The sequence below is a fragment of the Eptatretus burgeri genome, chromosome 3 (assembly GCF_056783735.1).
Source record: "Eptatretus burgeri isolate ZD-2024b chromosome 3, Ebu_testis_v1, whole genome shotgun sequence".
Classification (NCBI taxonomy): Eukaryota; Metazoa; Chordata; class Myxini; order Myxiniformes; family Myxinidae; genus Eptatretus; species Eptatretus burgeri.
This window is the reverse complement of record NC_140963.1, coordinates 117,232,134-117,255,448: the sequence shown is the minus strand read 5'-3', so window position 1 is coordinate 117,255,448 and position 23,315 is coordinate 117,232,134. Positions and strand designations below refer to the sequence as shown.

The 23,315-nt window shown below is 44.4% G+C and overlaps 1 protein-coding gene across 2 annotated transcripts in view; it reads right to left on the bottom strand.

The window, feature by feature from the left end:
* Positions 1-18,238: 18,238 nt before the first annotated feature.
* The window catches only part of LOC147030804 (solute carrier family 12 member 2-like), a 94,914-nt gene continuing 89,837 nt past the window's right edge, over positions 18,239-23,315 (bottom strand). For both annotated transcript variants that reach the window (XM_085875237.1, XM_085875238.1), the window contains exon 27: positions 18,239-23,217. In XM_085875237.1, coding sequence (XP_085731363.1) covers positions 23,082-23,217 — 136 coding nt within the window. In that variant the 3' untranslated portion in view covers positions 18,239-23,081. The remainder of the gene's footprint in view (positions 23,218-23,315) is intronic.

Genomic DNA, 23,315 nt, shown 5'->3' with positions numbered 1-23,315 from the left:
ATTGTTACCTCTGCCCACCGAACCGAAGGTGGGCAGATGGAGGTGATGTTTTCACCTCTGTCTGTTTGTTTGTGTACAGGATATCTCAAAAAAGTTATGTACGGATTCGGATGAAACTTGGTGGACAGGTTGGGTGTGTGACAAGGAAAAATTGATTCCATTTTGGTGAAGATCCGACTCTGGATCTGAATATGAGAATCATTTAATTTTTAAAGTGATTCTTCACAATTGATGGGGCCAAAAATTATATAGCACTGTATAGCATGATATTTCAAAAATGTATTGGGCCCGATATGTTCTCGTGGATCAGGCATTATGTGGCTGAGGTATGCGCTCTACCAAGTGCCCTTATAGTTACCTTTGTAGTTGTGGGATCAACGATTGCTTATCCATGTGCAAGTAAATTGCCAGCGGGTGCACATGAGCTGGTTTCTCCACACACGTGTGCAACAAAATTGAGGATTACAACATTTCCCTGAGCCACCATTTGGCTCTTTGTAATTTAAATGAAAGTCTCTTCATTCACGCCACCTTGCGGAGTGTCAACTCCGGCGACACCAGGTTCCAATCGAACAGGAACCGGTGGGTGTTCATTATAACATATACTGAAGAGCGAGTCCATTCATTTGTTCCTTCTACATTTCCAACTCCCTCAGACAATTTCCCTGAAAAAATGATGTAATGCATTCTTTTCACAAGTGGAGGGGCAATGTCACAATGAAACTGATGTAAAAAAACAAGATATAATGGAACCTTCAGCAACCTCACAGTCACGTCGTCTTCGAGCCAAAGATGCATGCTCAGTCCAAGCGCCACCTCTCAAGCGGTCGGGTAGTGGTAGTGACACACCTGCGTTGGATTGGATAATCTCGAGTAGGTTCAAATGAAACACGAACACCAAAACTTAAATAACCAGATGATAAGTGACCCAAATAGTTAGTTCATGGATGCGAAACACCCCGTGATGTCTTCCATGAAGAGGAGTTCAGTTCTCGCTGGCATCCTGAATGTATTACCAAAATCCCTGCTCTAACATACATGTGGCACTGCATCTGCATCAACTGCTTTCCCTTACACTGATGCAACTCATAGCCACCTGTTGAAAATGAGAGCACACTCTGATGTTGTCCCCACCTGCTTCTCCTTATTCTTTCATATTCAGGACACGGCTGCGAGTATCATCATTGGCTTTCGGGGGGAGGGGGTGGGGGGGAGGTGCGGCTGGGCCACTGATGCAACACCCACCAGCGAAGGACAACATGGGATCTTTAATATCCACTACCTAACGCAAGCAGACATGACACCCAGTTTAACGTCCATCTGAGGGACGGCACACACTGTGATGCCTCACCTGGCCTGCTAGACACCAGGGTGGCAGTTTTTGGCTGGGTCAAGATTCAAACCAAGCCTAGACGGTTCAGAGGCGAGTGTGCATACCTCGATCGAGGTCATCCTGCCAGCTCACCTGCTTCTTCTCATGTTGCTACACTCCTCCACCCTCCTTTTGTTTTAGCGACTCGCTCCCTCTACGCTCTATCCTCTCAGTCCATAATTAATTCCCTATTTTGAATATAGAAATACCACATTGTTAATGTAATTAAACACTAAAATATTTTAGGCCATTTATTGCCATTTTAATATGTGAATATCACATTTCATTCAACACGAGGTCCTGCACTTTCAGAACATTTTTTGAGATAACACAGAACTTCGACAACATCTTCCATTTAACGGCAAAAAATACTCCTCCAGAAATCAGCAAAAAACATTTTTCTAATTTTCCCAAATGAGGGGATTCGTTGGCATACACTTCTTTAGACAATCCCCTCAAAAGAAAAATTTCACAGGGTTAAATCAGGACTCCTGGATGGTCACCCTATCATGAAGTCTGGTCTTGGCATAACGGTTAGGATGGCTGACTTAAGATCTTAAGGTCTCGTGTTCAAGCCCCTGTCTTCTTGTTGAATTAACACTAGGTGGGTTGACTGTCATCCTTCCGAGTTTGGCAAAATGAGTACCAGCCTCCTGGTAACAGGGGGTACTGCATCAGCAGTACAGCCGCACTCTCCAAAAGATGATGCAGCCAAGCAGCCACAGGCTGCATACAAATAAATACAATAAAGCCTGTGAAACACCGCACGCATCTCCAACATCCAATTGAAATTATGCACTTGCCTAGAATCACAGCACCATGGACAATTGTTGGAGGGGGATTCGGCACAATGGTCCTCATCATAGGGTGATCCAGGTCATCTTGCACTCGATTCAGAAACCAACGAAACGATTCCTTCGAGAGTCTGCAACTCCGGACAAATATGACATCGTCATACTTCTGCTGAGGATTGCATCTATTCTCAAGGATTCTCAATGCACATTGGCAAACTGCCCTATTCCTACCTTCTTCTGCCTCCTCTTGAGATAACTCAAGCAAACATCCCATGTAAGCTACCAATTATTATGCCGTTGTTTCAAGGCCTTAAACACTCTTAAACATGCCAAAGTTTATTTAAACGCTTGTGATTAAGTTTTGATCCGAATTCGATAATCACTCTTCGGTGATTGATGACTAACTTTAAACCACTAACTATGAACGGGTGATCATCACACGATTAGCGATTCTACACGCGTTTAACTCATAAGTTCAGCCCTAAGACTTTAAGTAAACAGGTTTGAAATTTTTTCTCGAACAGTGGAATACGACAGACAGAAAAAGACACACACAAAACCTATAAGTCACACCCATATAGGTGTGATTAGCCCTCGGTCAATCGAGTCATTGCAGGCACTCCACTACCAGGCTGATTGACAGGCGCTGTCTTGACCAACCCCTTTTGGCCCTTCGTTATCCTGTGCATAAATGTAAAGGCGACAGCTATGCTAACTATTTGGAATCCGTTCAAGTTATGAAAGTTTTGAGTAGTCATAGACCTTCTCACTGTTAAATGCAGTCGATTCGTGTTGAATCCAAGTACTGAACTTACACCAATTTTGAGTTGTACTGGAATAAGAAGAAGAGATATGAAGAAGAAGAGATATGAAGAAGAAGAAGAAGAAGAAGAAGAAAGAGGAGGAAGAGGAGGAGGAGGAGATATGATGAAGACGAAAGAGGAGATATGAAGAAGAAGAAGAAGAAGAAGAAGAACAGAGAAGAAGAAGAGTTAAGAAGAAGAAGGAGGAGGAGGAGGAGATATGATGAAGAAGAAGAGAAGAAAAGTTATGAAGAAGAAGAGGAATAATAATTATCTATATATTACTAAAACTATCATCTTGTATGTATGTATGTTCCCAAAATACAGCCAAAACTGTACACGATAGCACAAAAATTTTAGGGCCTCCTTACTCACCATTCTCCTGCAGTGTGCAGTATCAATTTTCGTTCAAATTGGGCAACGAAAAAATTATTAAAAAAAATAAATTCCCGATTCAGTCAAGTACTCTTCGGGAGAATTTGATCAATGGAAACAACCTCAGAGGTATAGTTCGCTGGAGCTATCTTTGTTTTTCTTGAAATGATTTTTTTCATCAACCGCTGTCACAACGGGAACCCGACGGGTTCACGGGTCGTCTAGTTGATTATAATTATTACAAACGGGATGTTTTTTTGTGCGGATAGCTCAGCAATGCTGTCGGATGTGAAATCCCCTGTGGATGACTGGTATGTACTTTAGAATTTATAGGGTCGTATCTTGGGAGAGTTTTTGAGGATGTGTTGTATTAAATGCTCTGGAGTGTCCGTGCCATCTCGACGTAGGAAGTCCCTTCCTGATATTTTCCTCCTGTCCGATAAAATGCCATTCTGGTACCAATTCTTTATTCGTCATCCACAAGTTCCCAATTGTTGGGGACCCAGGTTAAAACCCCATGTATTCCTGTAGGTGTTTGTCCGTTGTTTATGTCACAATTCAAGTAAAAGTACAATGATGTCTCTTACTGTCTTTATCCTTGATCTGATTTATGTGCATGTCGTCCATGGGCTATAAATCAATGTAAAAATGAGAGACAGAGAGACAGAGAGACAGAGAGACAGAGAGACAGAGAGACAGAGAGACAGAGAGACAGAGAGAGAGACAGAGAGAGAGACAGAGAGAGAGACAGAGACAGAGACAGAGAGAGAGACAGAGACAGAGACAGAGAGAGAGACAGAGACAGAGAGAGAGACAGAGACAGAGACAGAGACAGAGACAGAGAGAGAGAGAGAGAGACAGAGAGAGAGACAGAGACAGAGACAGAGAGAGAGACAGAGAGAGAGAGAGAGAGACAGAGACAGAGAGAGACAGAGAGAGAGAGACAGAGAGAGAGACAGAGACAGAGACAGAGAGACAGAGAGAGAGAGACAGAGAGAGAGACAGAGAGAGAGAGACAGAGACAGAGACAGAGACAGAGACAGAGAGAGACAGAGAGAGAGAGAGACAGAGAGACAGAGAGACAGAGAGACAGAGAGACAGAGAGACAGAGAGACAGAGAGACAGAGAGACAGAGAGACAGAGAGACAGAGAGACAGAGACAGAGACAGAGACAGAGACAGAGACAGAGACAGAGAGACAGAGACAGAGAGACAGAGACAGAGACAGAGACAGAGACAGAGACAGAGACAGAGACAGAGACAGAGACAGAGACAGAGACAGAGAGAGAGGGTGATGGGGTGGAAGAAGTCGGGGATGGGGATGCAGGTCAAAAAAAATATTATTTTTGGGAATGTCATATATATATATATATATAAAATCTTTTCTGTCACCTTCAGCTCATCATTACCCAACAGAAGTTCCAAGTTAGATTCCAGGCAGAATCACAATCGTCGAAAACTTGTCCGGTGACACACAAGCACCAAGCAGAGGGTGCTGCATCGTGGAGCATAGCGTGCACTGCAAGCAATATTACCATTCACCATCTTACACAACAACAATCTTTAAGATAATGTTCTGGCCAAATCCATCAAATGGTCATGTAGAGTTACCCACCTGCCTCATTAGGACCCTTTCATTTAAAACTCCTGCGGCAACCTCCCCACCCACCCCCATTTAACAGAAGGGAAATGTCGATTCACCATAATTTCAGAGGAAGTGGAATTTTGGATGTAAATTCAAGAACAAACATGCAATGCAAGTATAAGTTGCTTGGTTGTTCTGAGCAGCTCAAGCTGCAAAGAAAAATCAAATCACATTTGTAATCCACAAATGCCAATTCAGGGTTTGAAGGGTGCAGAAATTTGAGGATTCTGACACAGTATCCTTCATTCCACCATTCCTGCAAAAGACCATTCCACATAAGTGCTCCAACAACCGGCTGACCTCACCTTTGGTTCTTCTGTTGATCCACGCTGAATGTCGCTCGTCTCGTGTAAGTATCCGATAGCCCAGGATGTCGTCGAAATGGAAAGAGAAGGCTGAAGCAATCTCCGTTTGTTTTCATAGACCTTGGATGGAATTGGAGACCGAGTGACACGTTCATTATTAGTCTTGCCTGAAGTGAGTACGTCCCTGTAATTTTGCATCAGAGAGGGCTCTCTCAGGTTATTTCAAAGTATTTTAAAGGAAATAGTCTCCTTAAATTGTACAGAAAAAAACATTTCGCATCGAACCAACTCATCTTTACTGAAGTACGATAAACAAATGACAACAACTCACAGAATAATGAAACAAAAATTAAATGACAGTTCTGAAATGTCATTGAAGGAATGCATAAATGAATGAATAAACAAACAAACAAACAAACAAACAAATCAATCACTCTTAAGCTCTTCCAACTGTGCAACCCGCACAAAGCCAGAAGAGTTTATAATTATTGAAAATTGTGAAATCATTCCTTCTGTCTCCCAAGATGTTTGTGTGGACCACAGGCAGGAGGGAAAAGGGGCAGGCACACCCTGCGGCTCAAGATCCACAAGTCAACAGCCAGCGGTCCCCTGCTCCTGCAAAGGTGAAAGAGCTTCTATTTGAAATTGTACTTTGTCCATGACTTGTGGCTGTCTTTTGCGAAAAGCTGTGGTCTGGATTTTCTTCCTTTCGTAGATGACATACATCACAGGATTGGAGATGTGGTCACATTAGCGTCCAATTGGCAAGACATAGAGCACTTGATATTCATGGTGCAAACAATCTCAGCTTCGCTGCAGCGAGCAAACATGGTGGAAACTTGCGCTTTGGCTCCAGTAGCCGGCCAGTGATTCCTCAGTGGCGGAAAGAGGCTGAGCGACACGGAAGCTCCGTCTCCCAATTCATTGTCTTCATCAATTTCTTCCTTCCCCACTCGATCAGGTGCGATTTTCTTTCGAGCATTTCCCTCAAGCTGGAGAATGTCCACATCTGCTAAAACGATGCTGTTTAAAGCTCCCAAGGGCCTTCCCAGTTTTTAGTTTTCCCCATTGGCCACCATTGCCAAGCTTAGTTGGGAATTCTCGCGTTGCACACCTCTTCGAACGTAACCGAGATGCATCCATCTTTGCCCTGAGAGTATTTGGCTTATTACCTCCACCACTGAAGGTGAAAGAGGTTATGTTTTCACCCCCTTTCTGTCTCTGTGCGCAGGATATCTCAAAAAAAGTTGTGGACGGATTCGGATGAAAGTCAGTGGACATGTTGAGTGTGTGACGAGGAAGAATCGATTCGATTTGGGTGAAGTGCTGAATCCGAATCTGGATAACATTTAAAAAAAAGTTTTCTTTTTTTTTTTAAAGTGATTCTTCACCATTGATAGGACCAAAAACTATATAGTACTGTATAGCATGATATTTCAAAAATGTGCTGGGCCCGATATGTTCTCGTGGATCAGGCATTGCGTGGCGGAGGTATGCGCTCTACCGAGTGCCCTTCTAGTTGATGATAGTTTTGCTCGCTCCGTTTCTAGTTCAACCTAATCGTTTTGACATGGCGCATCGGCAATGGACGTTGGTCGATTTCTGCTGCACGGCCTTGCAATACCTTTGCACAAAATTTAATTGTGGGGACATAGCTATTGAAAATTTTGATTTTATTAATTTGTGGATTATTATGCTCCAACTATCTCCATATTGTATTGAACTCTTGAAAGGATGCTGGAACTGTTGCTTAGACGTCAATCATGCACCTTTTGTTGCTTTGGGTTACACTGCCCCCGAATAGGTGAATACGTTTCGAGTTAGCGGTTCAGCATCAAGAAAGACTTCTTTAATGAGCACTATTATTCTCACTTGTGGGGATGGCTGGGGGAAACTTGGCCCAAGTCTTTCACCAACCGGATCGCCCCACCTGACCTTTGACAAAGTAGTTGGCGCAGGAATTTGGAATTCGACCAGGGTGCCAGCGATAGCTTGCCGACTCTTCGTGAAGGATGACATGGGATCTTCAGCATCCACAAACTAATGCCAGCAGATGGGACACCCGTTTAACATCCATCCGAGGAACGGCATGCACATTGATGAATCGCATTGTCTGTGAAACACAGAGATGACAATTTATAGTTGGGTCGGGCTTCAAACCCAGGCGAGACAGCTGAGAGGCGAGTGTGTATACCTCAAGGCCATCTGCCAGCCATCAAGAAAGACATCAGAACCAATATAGAATGATGCCTCTCCAAAAGGAATGTCTGAAACACCCCCCCCCCAACCCCACCCCCATCTTTCTCAACAATCCTCTTGAAGAAGTCCTTTCATTCAAGCTTCTGGGTCTGTCTGCCATAATCTTTTCAGGGAAAACCACATTTCCAAGCTGGCCTCCAAAACCAGTCGCCGACTGGACATCCTCAGTCATGCAAAGTCTTTCCTTGGCACACCTGAGTTCCTGATCACGTACAAAGCTTTCATCTACAGCCTCGTGGAGTACTGGTCTGCCCCTCTGGTTGGTGCTCCTGCCTCTCACGTTCATCGGCTTCAAGCTGTGGAAACCAAGGCATTTAGGATCATTGGTATCTCCCTCGATGAGGCCGAGTCTTTGGGCCTCTCACTCTCTCACCGCAGGCAGGTCGGTGGTCTGTCTTCTACCATATCCTCTCCAGCCTCACCCCCTCCCCCACCCACTCCGTCTGAGATATGTCCCCCCAATATTTCCGCAGGCCATGCAAGGTCCGGAAGAACCCCCCTTCTGGTAAAACTACCAAAAATCAAGAATCACTCCTCACTTTCATTCTTTTTTTTTTTTTGCCCACTTTGGAACAAACTCCCACACTCTCTTCAATCCCACTCTTCCCTCCAGGTTTTCAAAACAGCTGTTCACCACCATCTCTTATCTTCCCCCATCCAAAACCTCGATCTTTTCTACCCCTGTTAATCCAGCCCAAACTCACCACCTTCAAATACCCTGCCTTCCTTCCTGAAAGTCCCTGTAGCATCCATTTTGTTTACCTTGTGCACCCCACCCCATCCCTCTCCCTTCCACAGATCTCCTGTCTCCGTTCCCCACTGTTTTGTCCTTCCTTCTCCCACCCGTCTTATTGCCTGCTCCTCCTGTTATATATTCTGTGTGTTAGCTCTTATACGAGCCTCAACATTGTATTTTAAAAAATAAATATATAATATAGGCTTTCATGACTACTGCTTTGAGTTTGCGAACACGTCGTATCATCATTCTTGCAGCATCTACTATGTCAGCCACCGATTTTTTGTTGAACATCTCTTTCATTCCTGTGTCATGAAACAAGCGTCATCTGCAATATCCAGACTGCCAACTTGTTTATGGCTCCCACGCTATTCCTGTTGTTTTATTTGGTGTTTATCTCATAACAAAGACGAATGCGATGCCAAACGACACTGGTGAAAGAATGCAGGCCTGCCCGACTCTGGTGGTCACTTTGAAGAAGCCAGACATTTCTTGCTGCAAGTTAATTGCACATTGGTCATTTTGGTAAGGAGATTTGATGATGTTAATGTTCAAATCTTGTTGCTGGAAAGCCATAGTGATACCTTTTGAAAGTGGATTTGACTTCAACACCTGCCCTTCATTATTCTGTTCAATTTTGTTTCAGGGGTTGAAGATCTGGTCAATGCAGAATATGTTTGGATGAAAGCCAGCTCTTCTCAAAGCCTATTATCAATGGTGACCTGATGCAATGGAAGATAAGAGGGATAAAACGAAGAGTTTACGAGGAGCTGATAAGTCTGACTCAATCCCTTACGTTGTTTCAGGAGGTAAGTCAAATTTTGCAAGCTTGGTGTTGGCTTAGTGGTGAGGGTGGTGGCTTGGGATCCTAGGGTCGTGAGTTCAAGCCCCGTTGGCCGCTGAATTAAAATACACCAGGAGGTTGACTCAGCCTGTCATCCTTCCGAGGTCGGCAAAATGAGCACCAGTGTACTGGTAAGGGGGACACTGCATCAGCGGCATAGCGGCGTCCCACCCAATGATGCAACCAGCAGCCACAGGCTGCACTAGAGACAGAGACAGAGACAGAGACAGAGACAGAGACAGAGACAGAGACAGAGACAGAGAGAGAGAGAGAGAGAGAGAGAGAGAGAGAGAGAGAGAGAGAGAGAGAGAGAGAGAGAGAGAGAGAGAGAGAGAGAGAGAGAGAGAGAGAGAGAGAGAGAGAGAGAGAGAGAATCTAATTCTATGGCTTTCATCTTCAATATACAGTATCTTCTTCTTCTCCTTTCGGCTGCTCCCGTTAGGGGTCGCCACAGCGGATCATTCGATCCGCATAGTGATTTGGCACATGTTTTACGCTGGATGCCCTTCCTGACACAACCCTGGTCGCCTCTTACGACACAGGGATATGGTACACCTATTTTAACCGGGGTATACACCGGCCCAGTACACTGATACTCATTTCGCCGACCTCGGAAGGATGACAGGCTGAGTCAACCCCCTGGTGTATTAATTCAGTGGCCCAACGGGGCTTGAACTCAGGACCCTTTGGATCCCAAGCCGCTGCCCTAACCACTGCGCCAACACACCAGATATCTTCAATATACAGTCTATATATAGTTAAATTTAAAAGTAATTAAAAAGGTTCTCAATGCAGACGATAAGCTGGGGGCAGTTGCCTCGATGGCATTGAAGGCGAGCATTTCCGATGTCGGTCTGCTGAAGTCATCATGGAAATGCTCTACCCATCTCTTCTCTCATTGTGTCGTAAGGAGTTTACCATATTTGTCCTTCACTGCATGGACTATCCCCAAAGCACTTGAGATCTCAATCAGGCCTCTTGGTCCACCGGTGAAGAGTACACATGTATCCTGTTACTGCTTCTGCCTTGGATAAAAGTATTTCAATGCATTCCCTTTTGGCTTTCCTTGCCAAACATTTCGCTGCTTTTTTCTTTTCTTTCTTGCTTTCATTTCCTTTGCTTTCAGTGGCTTCAGTGACATTAAGCAGTTTCATTTGAGACTATTTCGAGATTGTATCTCGGTCTGATTGCAGAGCCATTCTTCGTCTTTTTTTTTTTTCTCTCTCCCCCTCTGGTCTATCTGAGCACTGTTATCGCAATGTCAACAAAAGCTTCTTGGAATGCATTTCCGTGCATTCTCTGTCAAATACCTCCTCGATCCATTGAAATTTACTCGGTTGCTGAAGCTCAAATTGCATTCGGTTGCTCAATCTTTCAACGGTAATTTCGCAGGGAAATCTTCGTCTGTCATTTTCTTCCGTTTAATTTCTCGGGTTGCAAGGCACGGGGAGTGATTACTGGCACGATGGGATGGGCATGAAAGCCTGCAGGTATGTGCATTCACCTCTGAGCAGTTTAGGCTGGGTTTGAATATGAACCCAGATATAAACCATCACCCTGATGTTTGGCATGCACCAATGAGTGAACACCAGTTAGGTGCACGTTGGAGATCGCACCTCCGGATGGAAAGACGGTGAGTGATTGCTGGGACCCTGACCAAATTCCAAATTTATGGCCAAATGTGCAGAGGTGTTGCATCAGCAGCATAACTACGCTTCAATGATGCACAATCAGCCAGCTGAAACTGGATTTGAATGCCAGTCCGACGTGTATTCACCAACGGTGCCATCGTGCTAATGGAGATGAGACAGCTCGGCCTGTCAGTGCTTGGGATACATTAACATTTTAGACATGATCTGAACTTCTTTCTCAGTCAGAGGTCTTACAACCACCTGACAAATATGTAGGTTACCTTGTGAGAAAAAGATGGCTACAAGGATCCAACCAGGAAGAAGTCATTTGAATAAAATGGTTAGTTATCCACCATACCAAACTAGCAACAACCTCCAAAATGCACATTTTCTCCTAGAATATCCAATGAATGTTCCTTATCTGTTCACTTCATCCACAACAAATTAGAATGTCATGCTGGGGAACCTTATCTATTGAGGTCCAGAGTGTGTTATCGAAGTTGTTGTTTTTTTTTCTTCTTCCCTTCTTTCATGTGAAGACATGGTCGTGGGTAGCATTACTGGGGTGCAGCAATATCACTGATAGAATGTCACCTGTAGGTTGGACCAGGGTGACAGGGATAGCTCACCTAATTGTTTTTCTCCCCCCTTGCATTAATTTGTTGGAAGAGAGCATTAGATAGTCACAGGTTGAAGATTTGGAATCTTGCTTGGAAATTTATGCAATTCAAGGGTTCTGAACCAAAATAGCTCAACATGCCTAATTAGTTCAATATAAGTGCCATTCTATTTACAGGTGCAAGAGTACCTGAATGCAATGGTTCCAGGAGTACCATGTGCAAGAATACCAGGACTATCTTTCGATTCACATTATATCTGACTGTTCAATGGCTTTTGCTAATGAAGTCTTGCAAGAGTAGCCGTTCACCTAATTGACGGTTTTTGTGATACTTTGAGTTTTTGCCATATCTTTGCATTCCAATATTGATGATGCAGTGCAGAGAAAAATATTTCACGACTGCCCATTGCATTGTCGACTCGATGGCAGGCCTAAACTTCAGTAGCAAGTGAATTATTTTACGTGGCTGGGTTGCTAACCCTGCACACAACCCTCCTCCTTTATCCGGGCTTGGGACCGGCAGCAAGGGCTAAAGGAGCACCTCACAGGCGGAGTTTGTGTCCCCATTCTGAAGACACCTGCAAAATTGATGCCACATATTCGAGAAGTGACATCGACATTAAGATTTCCTGCATAGGTCTGTGTGTGTATGTACAGGGAAGAGCTGCATTCTCAAGCAATGCAAGTACATTGCAATCAGCATTGGGGTGCAGTTCAAAGCCTGACGAGGGAAGAGTGCCATACGGATGGATTACAGCTTGGCCTCAGCGCCAACATTTGTCAGCACGGTGCCATCGTGCAAATGGAGATGAGACATAAGGGTCAATGATGCAAGGCAAAGATGCTGGAATGCCACCGATCAGACCCTTACGGTTTGTTAAAGTTAAACAAACAAAGAGGGTCAGATTTAAGTTAAACGTTGACAAACATATATGTATTGATAAACGCAAGCCACCTTTCCATCACTTCAAGAATTTTTATCTTGCTGAAAAAGTTGTGTGCAACTCCTGAAAAGTTTTCAAACTTGAATTCGTCTGGATTTCTCATATTTAAAAAAAAATAAAAATAAATAATCATCCAAAGGAAGCATCTTGAAGTAACCCATCAAATCCACAAAAACCAGAAGGCTTGTGACAGCAAGGAAGTGGTGTGTGTGTGTGTGTGTGTGTGTGTGTGTGTGTGTGTGTGTGTGTATGTGTGTGTGTGTGTGTGTATGTGTGTGTATGTGTGTGTATGTGTGTGTGTGTGTGTGTGTGTGTATATATATATATATACATATATATATACATATACATATACATATACATATACATATACATATACATATATATATACATATACATATACATATACATATATATATATATATATATATATATATATATATATATATATATATATATATATATATATATATATATATATATATATATATATATAGTTACGGCTGTGGAAATTCGCAAACCACCATTCAGGTCGCGTAGGTGAGATATCTCTTAAGTACATGTGTAGTTAGCCCCAAACCCATTGTTTAGAGGGAATTTATGCGATTCATTCGGGCTGCGATGCTTTGAGCAAGTCCTTTTTCTTTCCCTATCTTTTATTTAAAACAGACGAAAACTGCCAACAATGCTGGTGGGTTTTTCATGCCATTCTTCTCCGCCCTTGGTGTGAGGGAGGAGAAGGGGGAGGGGCAGCTCGCCGCCGATTGGTGGATGAACAGCATGAGGCGGTCAGAGTGAGGGAACGCCCCTCTTCGAGAACCCTCTCGAAGGAGGGTGGAGCCCTGGGGGATAAAAAGTCGGACACGGAAGGAGCGCTGTTGTTGCTCTTGCTCTCTTCCGGCTCACTCGTCCTCTTCTCTTCCTGGTGGCCGCTGGCCTGGTCTTTTGTGGGGCGGTCCCGAGACCCCGCTTGCGGGACGGAGCGTCTTCCATTCCCCACACCGCAACTTCGAGCAACCACGTTTCCAACCCCCCTTCTATCCGCGCTGGGATAGCGCCGGAAACTCCGTCCATGGCGTCGAGCGGCCAACACGTGCCGGCGCGAGGAACGCCGGAGAGGACTCGCTTACCACGCCAGGGCACAGAGTCGCGGCCAGGCGCGACCACGTCCACGGACGTAGGAGAGGGACTCGACGGCCCAAAGGGAAGTCACCATTTCTTTTCGGGGTTTTTGTATGGATCTTGTGGCGCCGTGTCTTGTAAAGTAGAACTCTATAAGTGTTGCAGTGTGTGCACGTATTTGGTTGTAGCTCTGCATTGTTGCCTTTGTTGTAACTGCTGCATGTGCATTTTGACTGTTTGGCTGTATATGTGTGCTTTCCGTGTGTCGCGTAATAAATGTGCATTGTGTGAACTGTTTTCCCGTTTCGCTTCGTCTTTTCTTTATTGACCCTCCATCCTGCTTCACGTAAAGGGTTCGTAGTGGGCTTAATACGCCCGATAATTAATCGGAACCGTCGAGGCCGACGATAACACCGCTCGATTATCCCGATAGCACGGAACGGACCGCTGAAGCGATTCGTGTCCGGAGTCGGCCTGCGGCGAGGTACGATCGCCCGGTCGACCATCCGCGCAGGTACTTTGGTAGATCAAATTTGGTGAGCAACCCTATCCTGCGCGGGTGGGCAATTGGCACGGTCGTGGTGGGGTTAAACCCCACCCGTGACTAGCTCCCGGCGTTGTTCCAAGAGGGTCACGACAGAATTGTCCGTTCCGGTGGGTGAGGCGGCCGCCATTCGAGTCGAGCGGCCGATCGCACGCGAATTCGCAACAATATATATCCCAGCAATATAATTATATATATATATATATGTACCATTTATATATACATATATATATATATATACACATATACATATATACATATATACATATATATACATATATATATATATATATATATATATATATATATATATATATATATATATATATATATATATATATATGTACTCCCGGTGTGTACCCCGGTCAGAATAGGTACACCGTATCCCTGCGTGTCGTAAAAGGCGACTCAAAGGGTTGGCGTCAGGAAGGGCATCCGGCCTCAAAACCCACTCAAAAAAAGGAAGAAGGTAAAGATCCGGCCTCAGGAAGGGCCTCAAAAGGAAACCATGATGAGTACAACTGATGGGCAGGGTACAGCCCGAAGTACCCCGTGGGGGTCCTCACCCCCTCTCGTTAAAACTCAAGGTGGGAAACCCGATCGAAGCAAGGGAGGAAATTTTTCCATTTATGATGACCAATCGTCTGATGCCCCACGTGGAGTGGTTTCTGGAGATCGGTTTCTGAGGTTTGGTACATGGAATGTAGGGACAATGACAGGGAGATCTGGAGAATTAGTTGAAACATTGGTCAGAAGAAGAGTGGTCATATGTTGTGTGCAGGAGACACGGTGGAAGGGAAGTGGTGTGAGAATGGTGAAGGGAAGGCAGGGGCAGAAGTACAATTTTATGTGGCAAGGGTGCCCGGAAGGCGTGCATGGTGTTGGTGTAATGTTTTCTGAGGAGTTTGTAGACAGTGTAGTGAGTGTGACTAGAGTGAGTGAAAGGTTGATGATGGTGAGAATTGTGATCGGAAATCTCTTGGTGAACGTCATCTCGGGATATGCCCCACAGGTCGGTCGAAGCGATGAAGAGAAGAACATGTTCTGGTGTGCGATGGAGAAGTTGATGGAAAATGTGAAAGATGAGGAAGTTGTTGTGGTTGGAGGAGACTTGAATGGACATGTGGGAAGGAGTCCAGACGGTTTTGAGGGAGTCCATGGGGGTTATGGATATGGTGTGAGAAATGGAGAAGGTGAAAGGATCTTGGAGTTTGCTGATGGAGCTGATTTGTTGCTCTGTAATACTCAATTCCAGAAAGCGAATAATAAGCTTATTACATACACGTCAGGTGGGTCGACGACAACCATTGACTACCTGATGGTGCGTCAGCGAGATAGGGGAAACCTCCGGGACACAAAGGTGATCCCAGGGGAGGAGACTGTTTCGCAGCACCACCTGGTTGTCCGCGATATAAGGGTGAAAGGTGCGCGGAGAATTCGGCGGGTGAAGTACAAACCGAGGATGAAGGTGTGGAGGTTGAAAGAGGTGACAGTGAAGGAAGCATTAAGAGAGAGGCTGAGTATGGTTGAAGATGATGTGGTTGAACTTGAAAGTGGTTGGATGTCAATGAAAGATAGTCTATTGGGAGCCGTTGGTGAGGTATGTGGATGGACAAAAGGACCACGAGGCACTCGGAAACATGGTGGTGGGATGATGAAGTTGGAAAGACGATTGAAGAGAAGAGAAAGAAGTTCAAGGAATGGCAAAAGGCAAAGGATACGGTGGAAGAAGAGGCAGCACATGAAAGTTATAAGGAAGCCAAGAAGGCTGCAAAGAAAGAGGTTGCAAAGGCGCAGGAGGCCCATAGGAAAATGTTTGGAGAACGCTTGGATTCGGAGGAGGGTAAGAGAGCGGTATTCAGGATTGCAAAGCAGATAGCAAGAGAGAGATTTGATGTGACGGGGGTGAGTTGCTTGAAGGATGAAGTGGGACAAATTGTTGTGGATTCAGATGGAATTAAAGGAAGATGGAAGAGATATATGGAAAGGCTGTTGAATGTAGAAAATGAATGGGATAGAAACATCGAGAGTAACCCAGTTTTAGGACCAGCAGAGAAGATAACTGAGAAGGAAGTTGAGGAAGCTATGAGCAATGAAGAGTAGAAAAGCAGGAGGACCGACGGGAGTTGTGGGAGATATGTTGAAGGCAGCGGGAAGTTGGGGTGTGAAGAGAATGACAGAGATCTGTAATGTGGTGGTGAAAGAAGGCCGCATTCCATTGGATTGGGAACTGAGTACCCTCGTCCCTCTGTACAAGGGGAAAGGTGACCCTCTGGACTGTGGCTCCTATCGAGCAATAAAGTTATTGGAGCATGGAATGAAGGTATTGGAAAGGGTGTTGGAGAAGAGGATAAGGAAGAAGGTAAAGATTGACGAAATGCAGTTTGGATTTATGCCAGGAAGAGGAACGACAGATGCAATTTTTATTGTAAGGCAGTTGCAGGAGAAGTACATGGAGAAGAGGAAGAAGTTGTTTTTTGGGTTTGTTGATCTGGAGAAAGCATTTGATAGGGTCCCACGCGAAGTAATGGCATGGGCATTGAGGAAGTTAGGAGTGGAGGAATGGTTGATCAGAGTAGTGATGGCCATGTACAAGAGAGCACGCACAGCTGTAAGGATGAAGGATGGGAACAGTGGTGAGTTTGATGTGAGGGTAGGAGTGCACCAGGGGTCGGTACTAAGTCCACTTCTATTTGTAGTTGTGATGGAGGTGCTGGCTCGGAGGGTAAAGGAGGGTTTACCGTGGGAGCTGCTGTATGCAGATGATCTGGTGTTGATTGCAGAGAGTATGGATGGACTGAAGGAGAAGATGAACAAGTGGAAGGAATGTATGGAGGCAAAAGGTTTGAAGGTGAATCTCGGAAAGACGAAGGTGATGGCAAGTGGTAAAGCATGTGGTGAGGTGGAAAGGACTGGGAAATGGCCATGTGCTGTGTGCAGGAAGGGTGTCGGAGTAAACTCCATTCAGTGTACAATGTGTGCTGAATGGGTTCATCGAAAATGTAGTGGGGTGAGAGGGTCATTAACCAGTGTGGCAGCGACATTCAAGTGTAAGGTGTGCATCGAGGGAGCAGCAGATGAAGGAATTGTTGAGTTGGATCTTGGAGATGGTGTGAAGCTGGAAGGGGTGAAAACATTTTGCTATCTCGGAGACATGCTGAATGGAGAAGGTGGATCAGACTCTTCGACGGTTGCTGGAGTGAGATATGCATGGAAGAAGTTTCGGGAACTGAGTGGCGTGCTGACAAAGAGGGGAGTGTCGTTGAAGCTGAAGGGAAAGGTGTATGCTTCATGTGTGAGGAGTACGATCATTTATGGGAGTGAGACATGGGTACTGAACATGGAGCAGCAACAAAGGCTGGAAAGGGTGGAAATGCGAATGGTTCGGTGGATGTGTGGAGTATCGTTGAGAGAGAGGAAGACAAATGATGACTTGCGGAAGATGATGGGAATAGAGTCTGTGATGGAGGTTGTGAAGAGAAACAGGTTGAGATGGTTGGGTCATGTGTTGAGGAAGGATGAAAGTGACTGGGTGAGAGGAGTGTTGGAAATGAGTGGAGTCGGAAGTAGAGGACGGGGAAGACCGAGAAAAACTTGGCTAAATGTGGTGGAAGAGGAAATGTGGGCAAGGGGATTAAGAAGGGGAGATGCAGAAAACAGGGTAAAGTGGAGAAGATTGTCATGGGGCCCGCAAGGCTAACCCCCGCTTTAGCGGGGAAAATGGCCTTTAAATGCTTGTGTGTGATATGTATGTATATGTTTATTTGCAGATGCATATACACACACACACACACACACACACACACACACACACACACACACACACACACACACACACACACACACACACACACACACACACACACACACACACACACACACACACACACACACACACACACACACACACACACACACACACACCTCAGTAGATATCGAATCGAACATAATGTAACACCATTCCTCTTTCAGCGAGTACAAGTTCAGTGGTGGATGGTAAATCGCACACAAGTTCAGAGCATAATTTCAATCAAAGCTTTTTCAATCAAACCGAACTGTCCTTTACTGCATGTCAAGGCCTCCGCCATTGCAAAAGGAATGAATTGGCCTCATGGTACTTCTCACCAACTGACTCAAGAGCAGCGCTTTATAATCTTTCATCCAGCCACCAAAAGACTTCTCAGCCATATTGCAGGTCATTGCGAGGAAACACCAGTAAAGGGACACCATCAAAATAAGTTCCACAAACTGTAAAATGGCACACAGGTGTCATTTTATTGCAGATTCGAAAAATATTTGGTGCAGTGCGAAGCAGCGACTACAAGAGGCTCTTCATTGCAAATGCAAACTGCAAAGAAATTCAAATGGACGATACTTCCTCCTCCCATACCCCAAAAAATTAATGCAGGCCAGTACATGCTCGTTTACACACAGTGTATACGGACCAGGCCAATGAGACGCCATACAAGCCGACGAGCTAACTGCTCGCCACAATGACACGTGTAAACAAAGTAGATCCCGTTTCACCCTACCAAAGCTATTACATTGTCATCCAAACTTTAATATCAATCATACTAAAATAAGGCAATTCTCTAGTTGTATGGATGCATGTACATGTATCTGATAATTATAGAATAAAAAACGGCTCAGCAATCTCCACCACATTTTGCAAACGTGCTTGGAGTATTGAGGGTCGGGTCATGGGCACAAAATAATTCTCTCTCACCCCTCCCCGGTAAGAATGGGGAGACTACTTACAATTTTCGCCTGTACAATACAATAGTGTAAGAGGTTTAACTACTGACCCCTGTTGGAGGGAGTGGGTATTGACATTTTCTTCACTCCCGAAGAGAACGAGTATTACTATTACCAAAATAATTTGCATCCCTCTACCCGTCACACAAAAAAGCAGGACCTCAAGCAGGGAGTGGGTAATTGACAATATTCTGCTCCCTGTGGAAGCAGGTATCACTAGTAATTAAAAATAATAATAATTGGCTAAAATCACTTAAAATGCAGAATATATTATCAGACGAAAAGTGAAATCCATTGCTCATCAGCGGTTGTTTTGTTTACCCAAATTTTGACTTGAGAACGAGATAGTAAGGAGTTGCAGATTTACTTTAGACCTGTCAAAAGTGTTTTGGTGATCTGAACAAAGATGAGAATGAAAAGGCAAACCAAACATTCTTTTGGTACAAAGGCAACAATGTCATCTTTAGCAAGCATTTATATTTTCGGCTAATGTATAAAACTATCCGGCTTTGTGCTTAAATACAAGTAAATATTCACATCAAGGTCCGGCACAGGAATACAGAATAAAAATAACAACGACAGAAGCTCGAGCACTCAGCAATGCTGCAGCATCAGCAATAGACCCTGCTTCGATCTGTGCGCATGATTGCAAGGCATCAGCGGCTTTATTGGAAGCTCTTAACAGCGAGAAAAGTGCAACAGAGTGGGGAACCCACTGGAATCCTTGTGCAATTGTACACGAGTTGTCTTGGGTCAGAGAAGAACAATACAGCCTTCAAGAGCACCTCAAAGTTCCATTTGCCACTAATGGTTCATCAATCTCAGCATTTCCAAGAAAACTAGGTAGTGTATCCAACGGTTTTCTTGCCAATTTTTATTCCTCCCCTGACAAAGTCGCCGGTGGTATTATGTTTTTGAGTTGCCCTTCCATACATACACATATGTCCATGCCAATTTTCTGTTTTCTCTGCAACCGCTTATCCGATTGACCCAATTTTCACCATAGGTGCGACTCATTTAGAATGTTTTAATGATCATTATGTCATAGGGCACGGGCTGGCAGCCATGTTGGAAAAAAGGGAAAAAAGGAAAAAAAAGGAAAAAAAAAACAAAAAAAAAAAAACAACTTTGGACCTCTATCTCAAACCACTCCATGGAAAAAATTGAAACTTGTCACATGAGAAGTACTCCCCATGGGAAACAAGTGTGATTATTTTTTGATGATGTTATAGGTGGCTTCATTATGACATCATAATTGCATACGTCAAATGCTTTCTCCGATCAGTATGAAAATTTTTGAAGGTCATGTAGGTCATTTTGAAGTATCAGATGCTAAATTGTATTGGGGGGGAGGGGGAAATTGATGACATCATCGGTCAAGCAGATCGATAGCCATGCTGTTTTAAAACTTAAAAACCTTCAAAAATCTTCTCCAAAACAGCTGAAGGCGAAAAATTGTACAGGTGTGATCGCCTATCCATGAGGAACAAACAGTTCTCCACCGATGACATCATAGGTCACATGGTTTGGCAGCTATTTTTTCAATATTTAACCCTTAAAAATCTTATTCTCCAGAACGGCTCAACAGATCGATGGGGAAGCTTCACCCACATGTTCCCCAAGTCTTGGGGATACCAGGGTGTTCACAAATAATTAATAGGTCACATGGTTTGGCAGCCATATTGGATTGAACAAATATCTTTAAAAAATTAATTCTCTTGAACTGCTTCATCAGACGTGAAACGTCACAGTTATGATCGAGTAATTATGGGGAATATACGTTTTAAATTTCAACCTGATCGCACACATGGTCTGGCAGCCAGAATTATTCAATATTTTGAATCTGGGCTCAGGGATACAAGTAAAACTTGGTACAAGTATGTATAATGATGCAATAATGTGGGTGGAGGCAAATTTCGTGTCAAAGAGCGCCCTTCTAGTTTTCTTTATTTTATAGCACACGTTACGTTAGGCCAAACTGCAGGTAGTTGACAAAAAAAAAGGAAACACCAATGGAAAGTTATTTAAATCGGGCATTGGGCCATCACGTGCGTACGGTATGCACTGTGGCATAGAGTCCACCAGCATCTGGAATTCTGCAGGAGGGATGTGGCACCATTTTTCCACAAGAAAGTCAATCAACTCACACCAGTTTGATGGAGGTAAAAAAACGCCGTTTCAGGTGTCGTTCCAGAATATCCCACAAATGCTTAATTGGGTTCAGATATAGTGACGAGGAAGGCAATGACAAATGCAAAACACAAGTGTCGGGCTCATAAAATCATTTGGCGACCACACATGCTCTGTGGATGGGGACATTGTCATCCTCGAAGACACCCCTCCTGGAAGGAAAGAAATGCTGCAACATGGGGTGAAGATGATCACTCAGCACCATGAGGTAGCAATTGGCATTGACTTTGCCTGAAAGAATGACTGCACCTAAACCATACCAGGAAAATTAGTCCCACAACATTACAGAATCACCAGAACCCTTCACTGTTGGAACCAAGCACTCAGGCTTGTAAAGTTCTTTCGGTTGGTGCTACGTGTGAACTTATCCATTTGTTGAGAACATTGTGAAGGATGATTTATCGAAACATATCATGTTTCTCCACCCTCAGTAATCCATTGCCCATACTCTTTGCACCACTGGACTTGCAAACTTGCATTGCAAGGTGTGATGAGCGGTGTGTGCACTGAAACCAGACTTTGGTATCTCACACTTTGGAGTTAGCGGCAGACCATTTTTGATGAAACTGATTGCTCATGCCCCAGAGAGAAATTTACACTCAATTGATCTTCAGTTGATCACCTGCTTTGCCTTGCACTTCAAATTAATGCACGGATAGCATGATTTTGGAGTATGCGCTTTTGCCCACTGCTGCGCTTTGCTGCTGATGTTTTTCTCTCGGAGTTTCATTCCGACATCACCGAAGACACCGTTGCTCATGAAAAAGTAAGTTGAGCTTTCTTTGTCACTGAAGCTCCTGCCAAATGCACCGCAAAAATTACCCCACTTTCAAAGTCAATGAGGTCTCCTCTTGCAGCCATAATTATAGACAACCAGGCCTGTGCAGCATTTTTACACATGGCCCTAAGCATGCTGGAATGCTATTTACTTTACACATGGGCCACACCAGGGTGGAAGCCGTTGCTTTCAATATACTCGGTGTCCCTCATTTTATCAGGTGTTTCGTTTTTTTGGTCCACTACCTGTGGTTTATTTTTCACCATCCTTAAGTTTGTTTGTTTTTTTTCCTTATGACTGAGGGGGGGGGGGGGATGTAAATATCGATAAGTAAAAAACGTATTTTGAGGAAAATGGTGTTGGTGGTGGTGTAATCATGGCCGGCATGCTACAAGCGTCTACCGGCATGGAATGAGCCACCTGCCGGCGATCGGAAATTGGCACACGACAAACAGCGAGCCGCTGATTGGAGGCTAGTGCGCAATGAGCCACCTGCCAGCATATCAGAGGCCGGCAAGACGAGCTGCCTGCTAGTGATCGCAGGCTGTTGCGCAAAATGCCTACTGGCGAGCAGATGTTGGCGTACGATGCTCCTGCCGGCGAGCGGAGCCTGGCTCACAACGCTGAGGCCGGCGCGTGATGCTGAGGTTGGCCGGTAACACGCCTATTGGTGTTTGGAGGCCGTTGGGCAAGCTGCCCATCGACACGTGAATGACCCACTTCATAGCAAATTGAAGCCAATGAAATCGTATTTGGAGACACAAACAGGATACTAACACTAGATACGAGAACATGCACCGATTAGAGATTGGGGAAATTCATTTGTATTCGGCAATTTGCTGCACACGAGTTCAAGTTTGAGAAAAATATTCCCCACCAAGTCTTTGTGAAATTTCTTATTTAGGAACCAGATGTATTTTGATTTCACATATTGTGATTCCTCAGTGCCAGCAGAAACCTCGAGTGTATTTAAACTTGTATGCAAATAGAGTTGTACAAAAATAAAAATGGAACCTTTCGGATTCATGCAAAAGGGCACTTGAAAAGCAATAAAGTGGAGGAAAAGAACATTGAGGCAAAAACAGGAAATCCTCTAATTCTCCATTATCTCGAGATCTCAACAGGTTGCTTTGATTTTATTTTAGATGATCAATACTCATGATGGAGGTCCAAGGATTTCCCATTTTTCAAATCAATGGTTTCATCTTGACCAAGTTAAAAAAAAGCTGCAACATAACAGTTATAAAATAGTGGGAGGGTGGGGAAAAAAAAAAGTGAAGGGGTTGAGGAAAAAGGGAGGTGGTCGAAAGCTCGGAGACCGAGAGATCTCTGGATTTGGAGGAGGATGGCGAGTAATGTGGAGGGACTATGAATAGAAGGTAAGGACACTCTGCTGGTTCCCACGAATGAGAAGCGTTGACGGAAGGTCCTGTGAAATTACCTCCAACCATGCCAAGTAAAGTGCACTGGGAACCACACCTTTGCGTGCCACCGGAAGTGTGCTGTTATGGGTGGAAAAATAAAATGTGCACACACACAGGTAATTTTCCAACATTTGACAGTAAAACACCGATAAACCAAAAAACACCCTTTCCTCCAA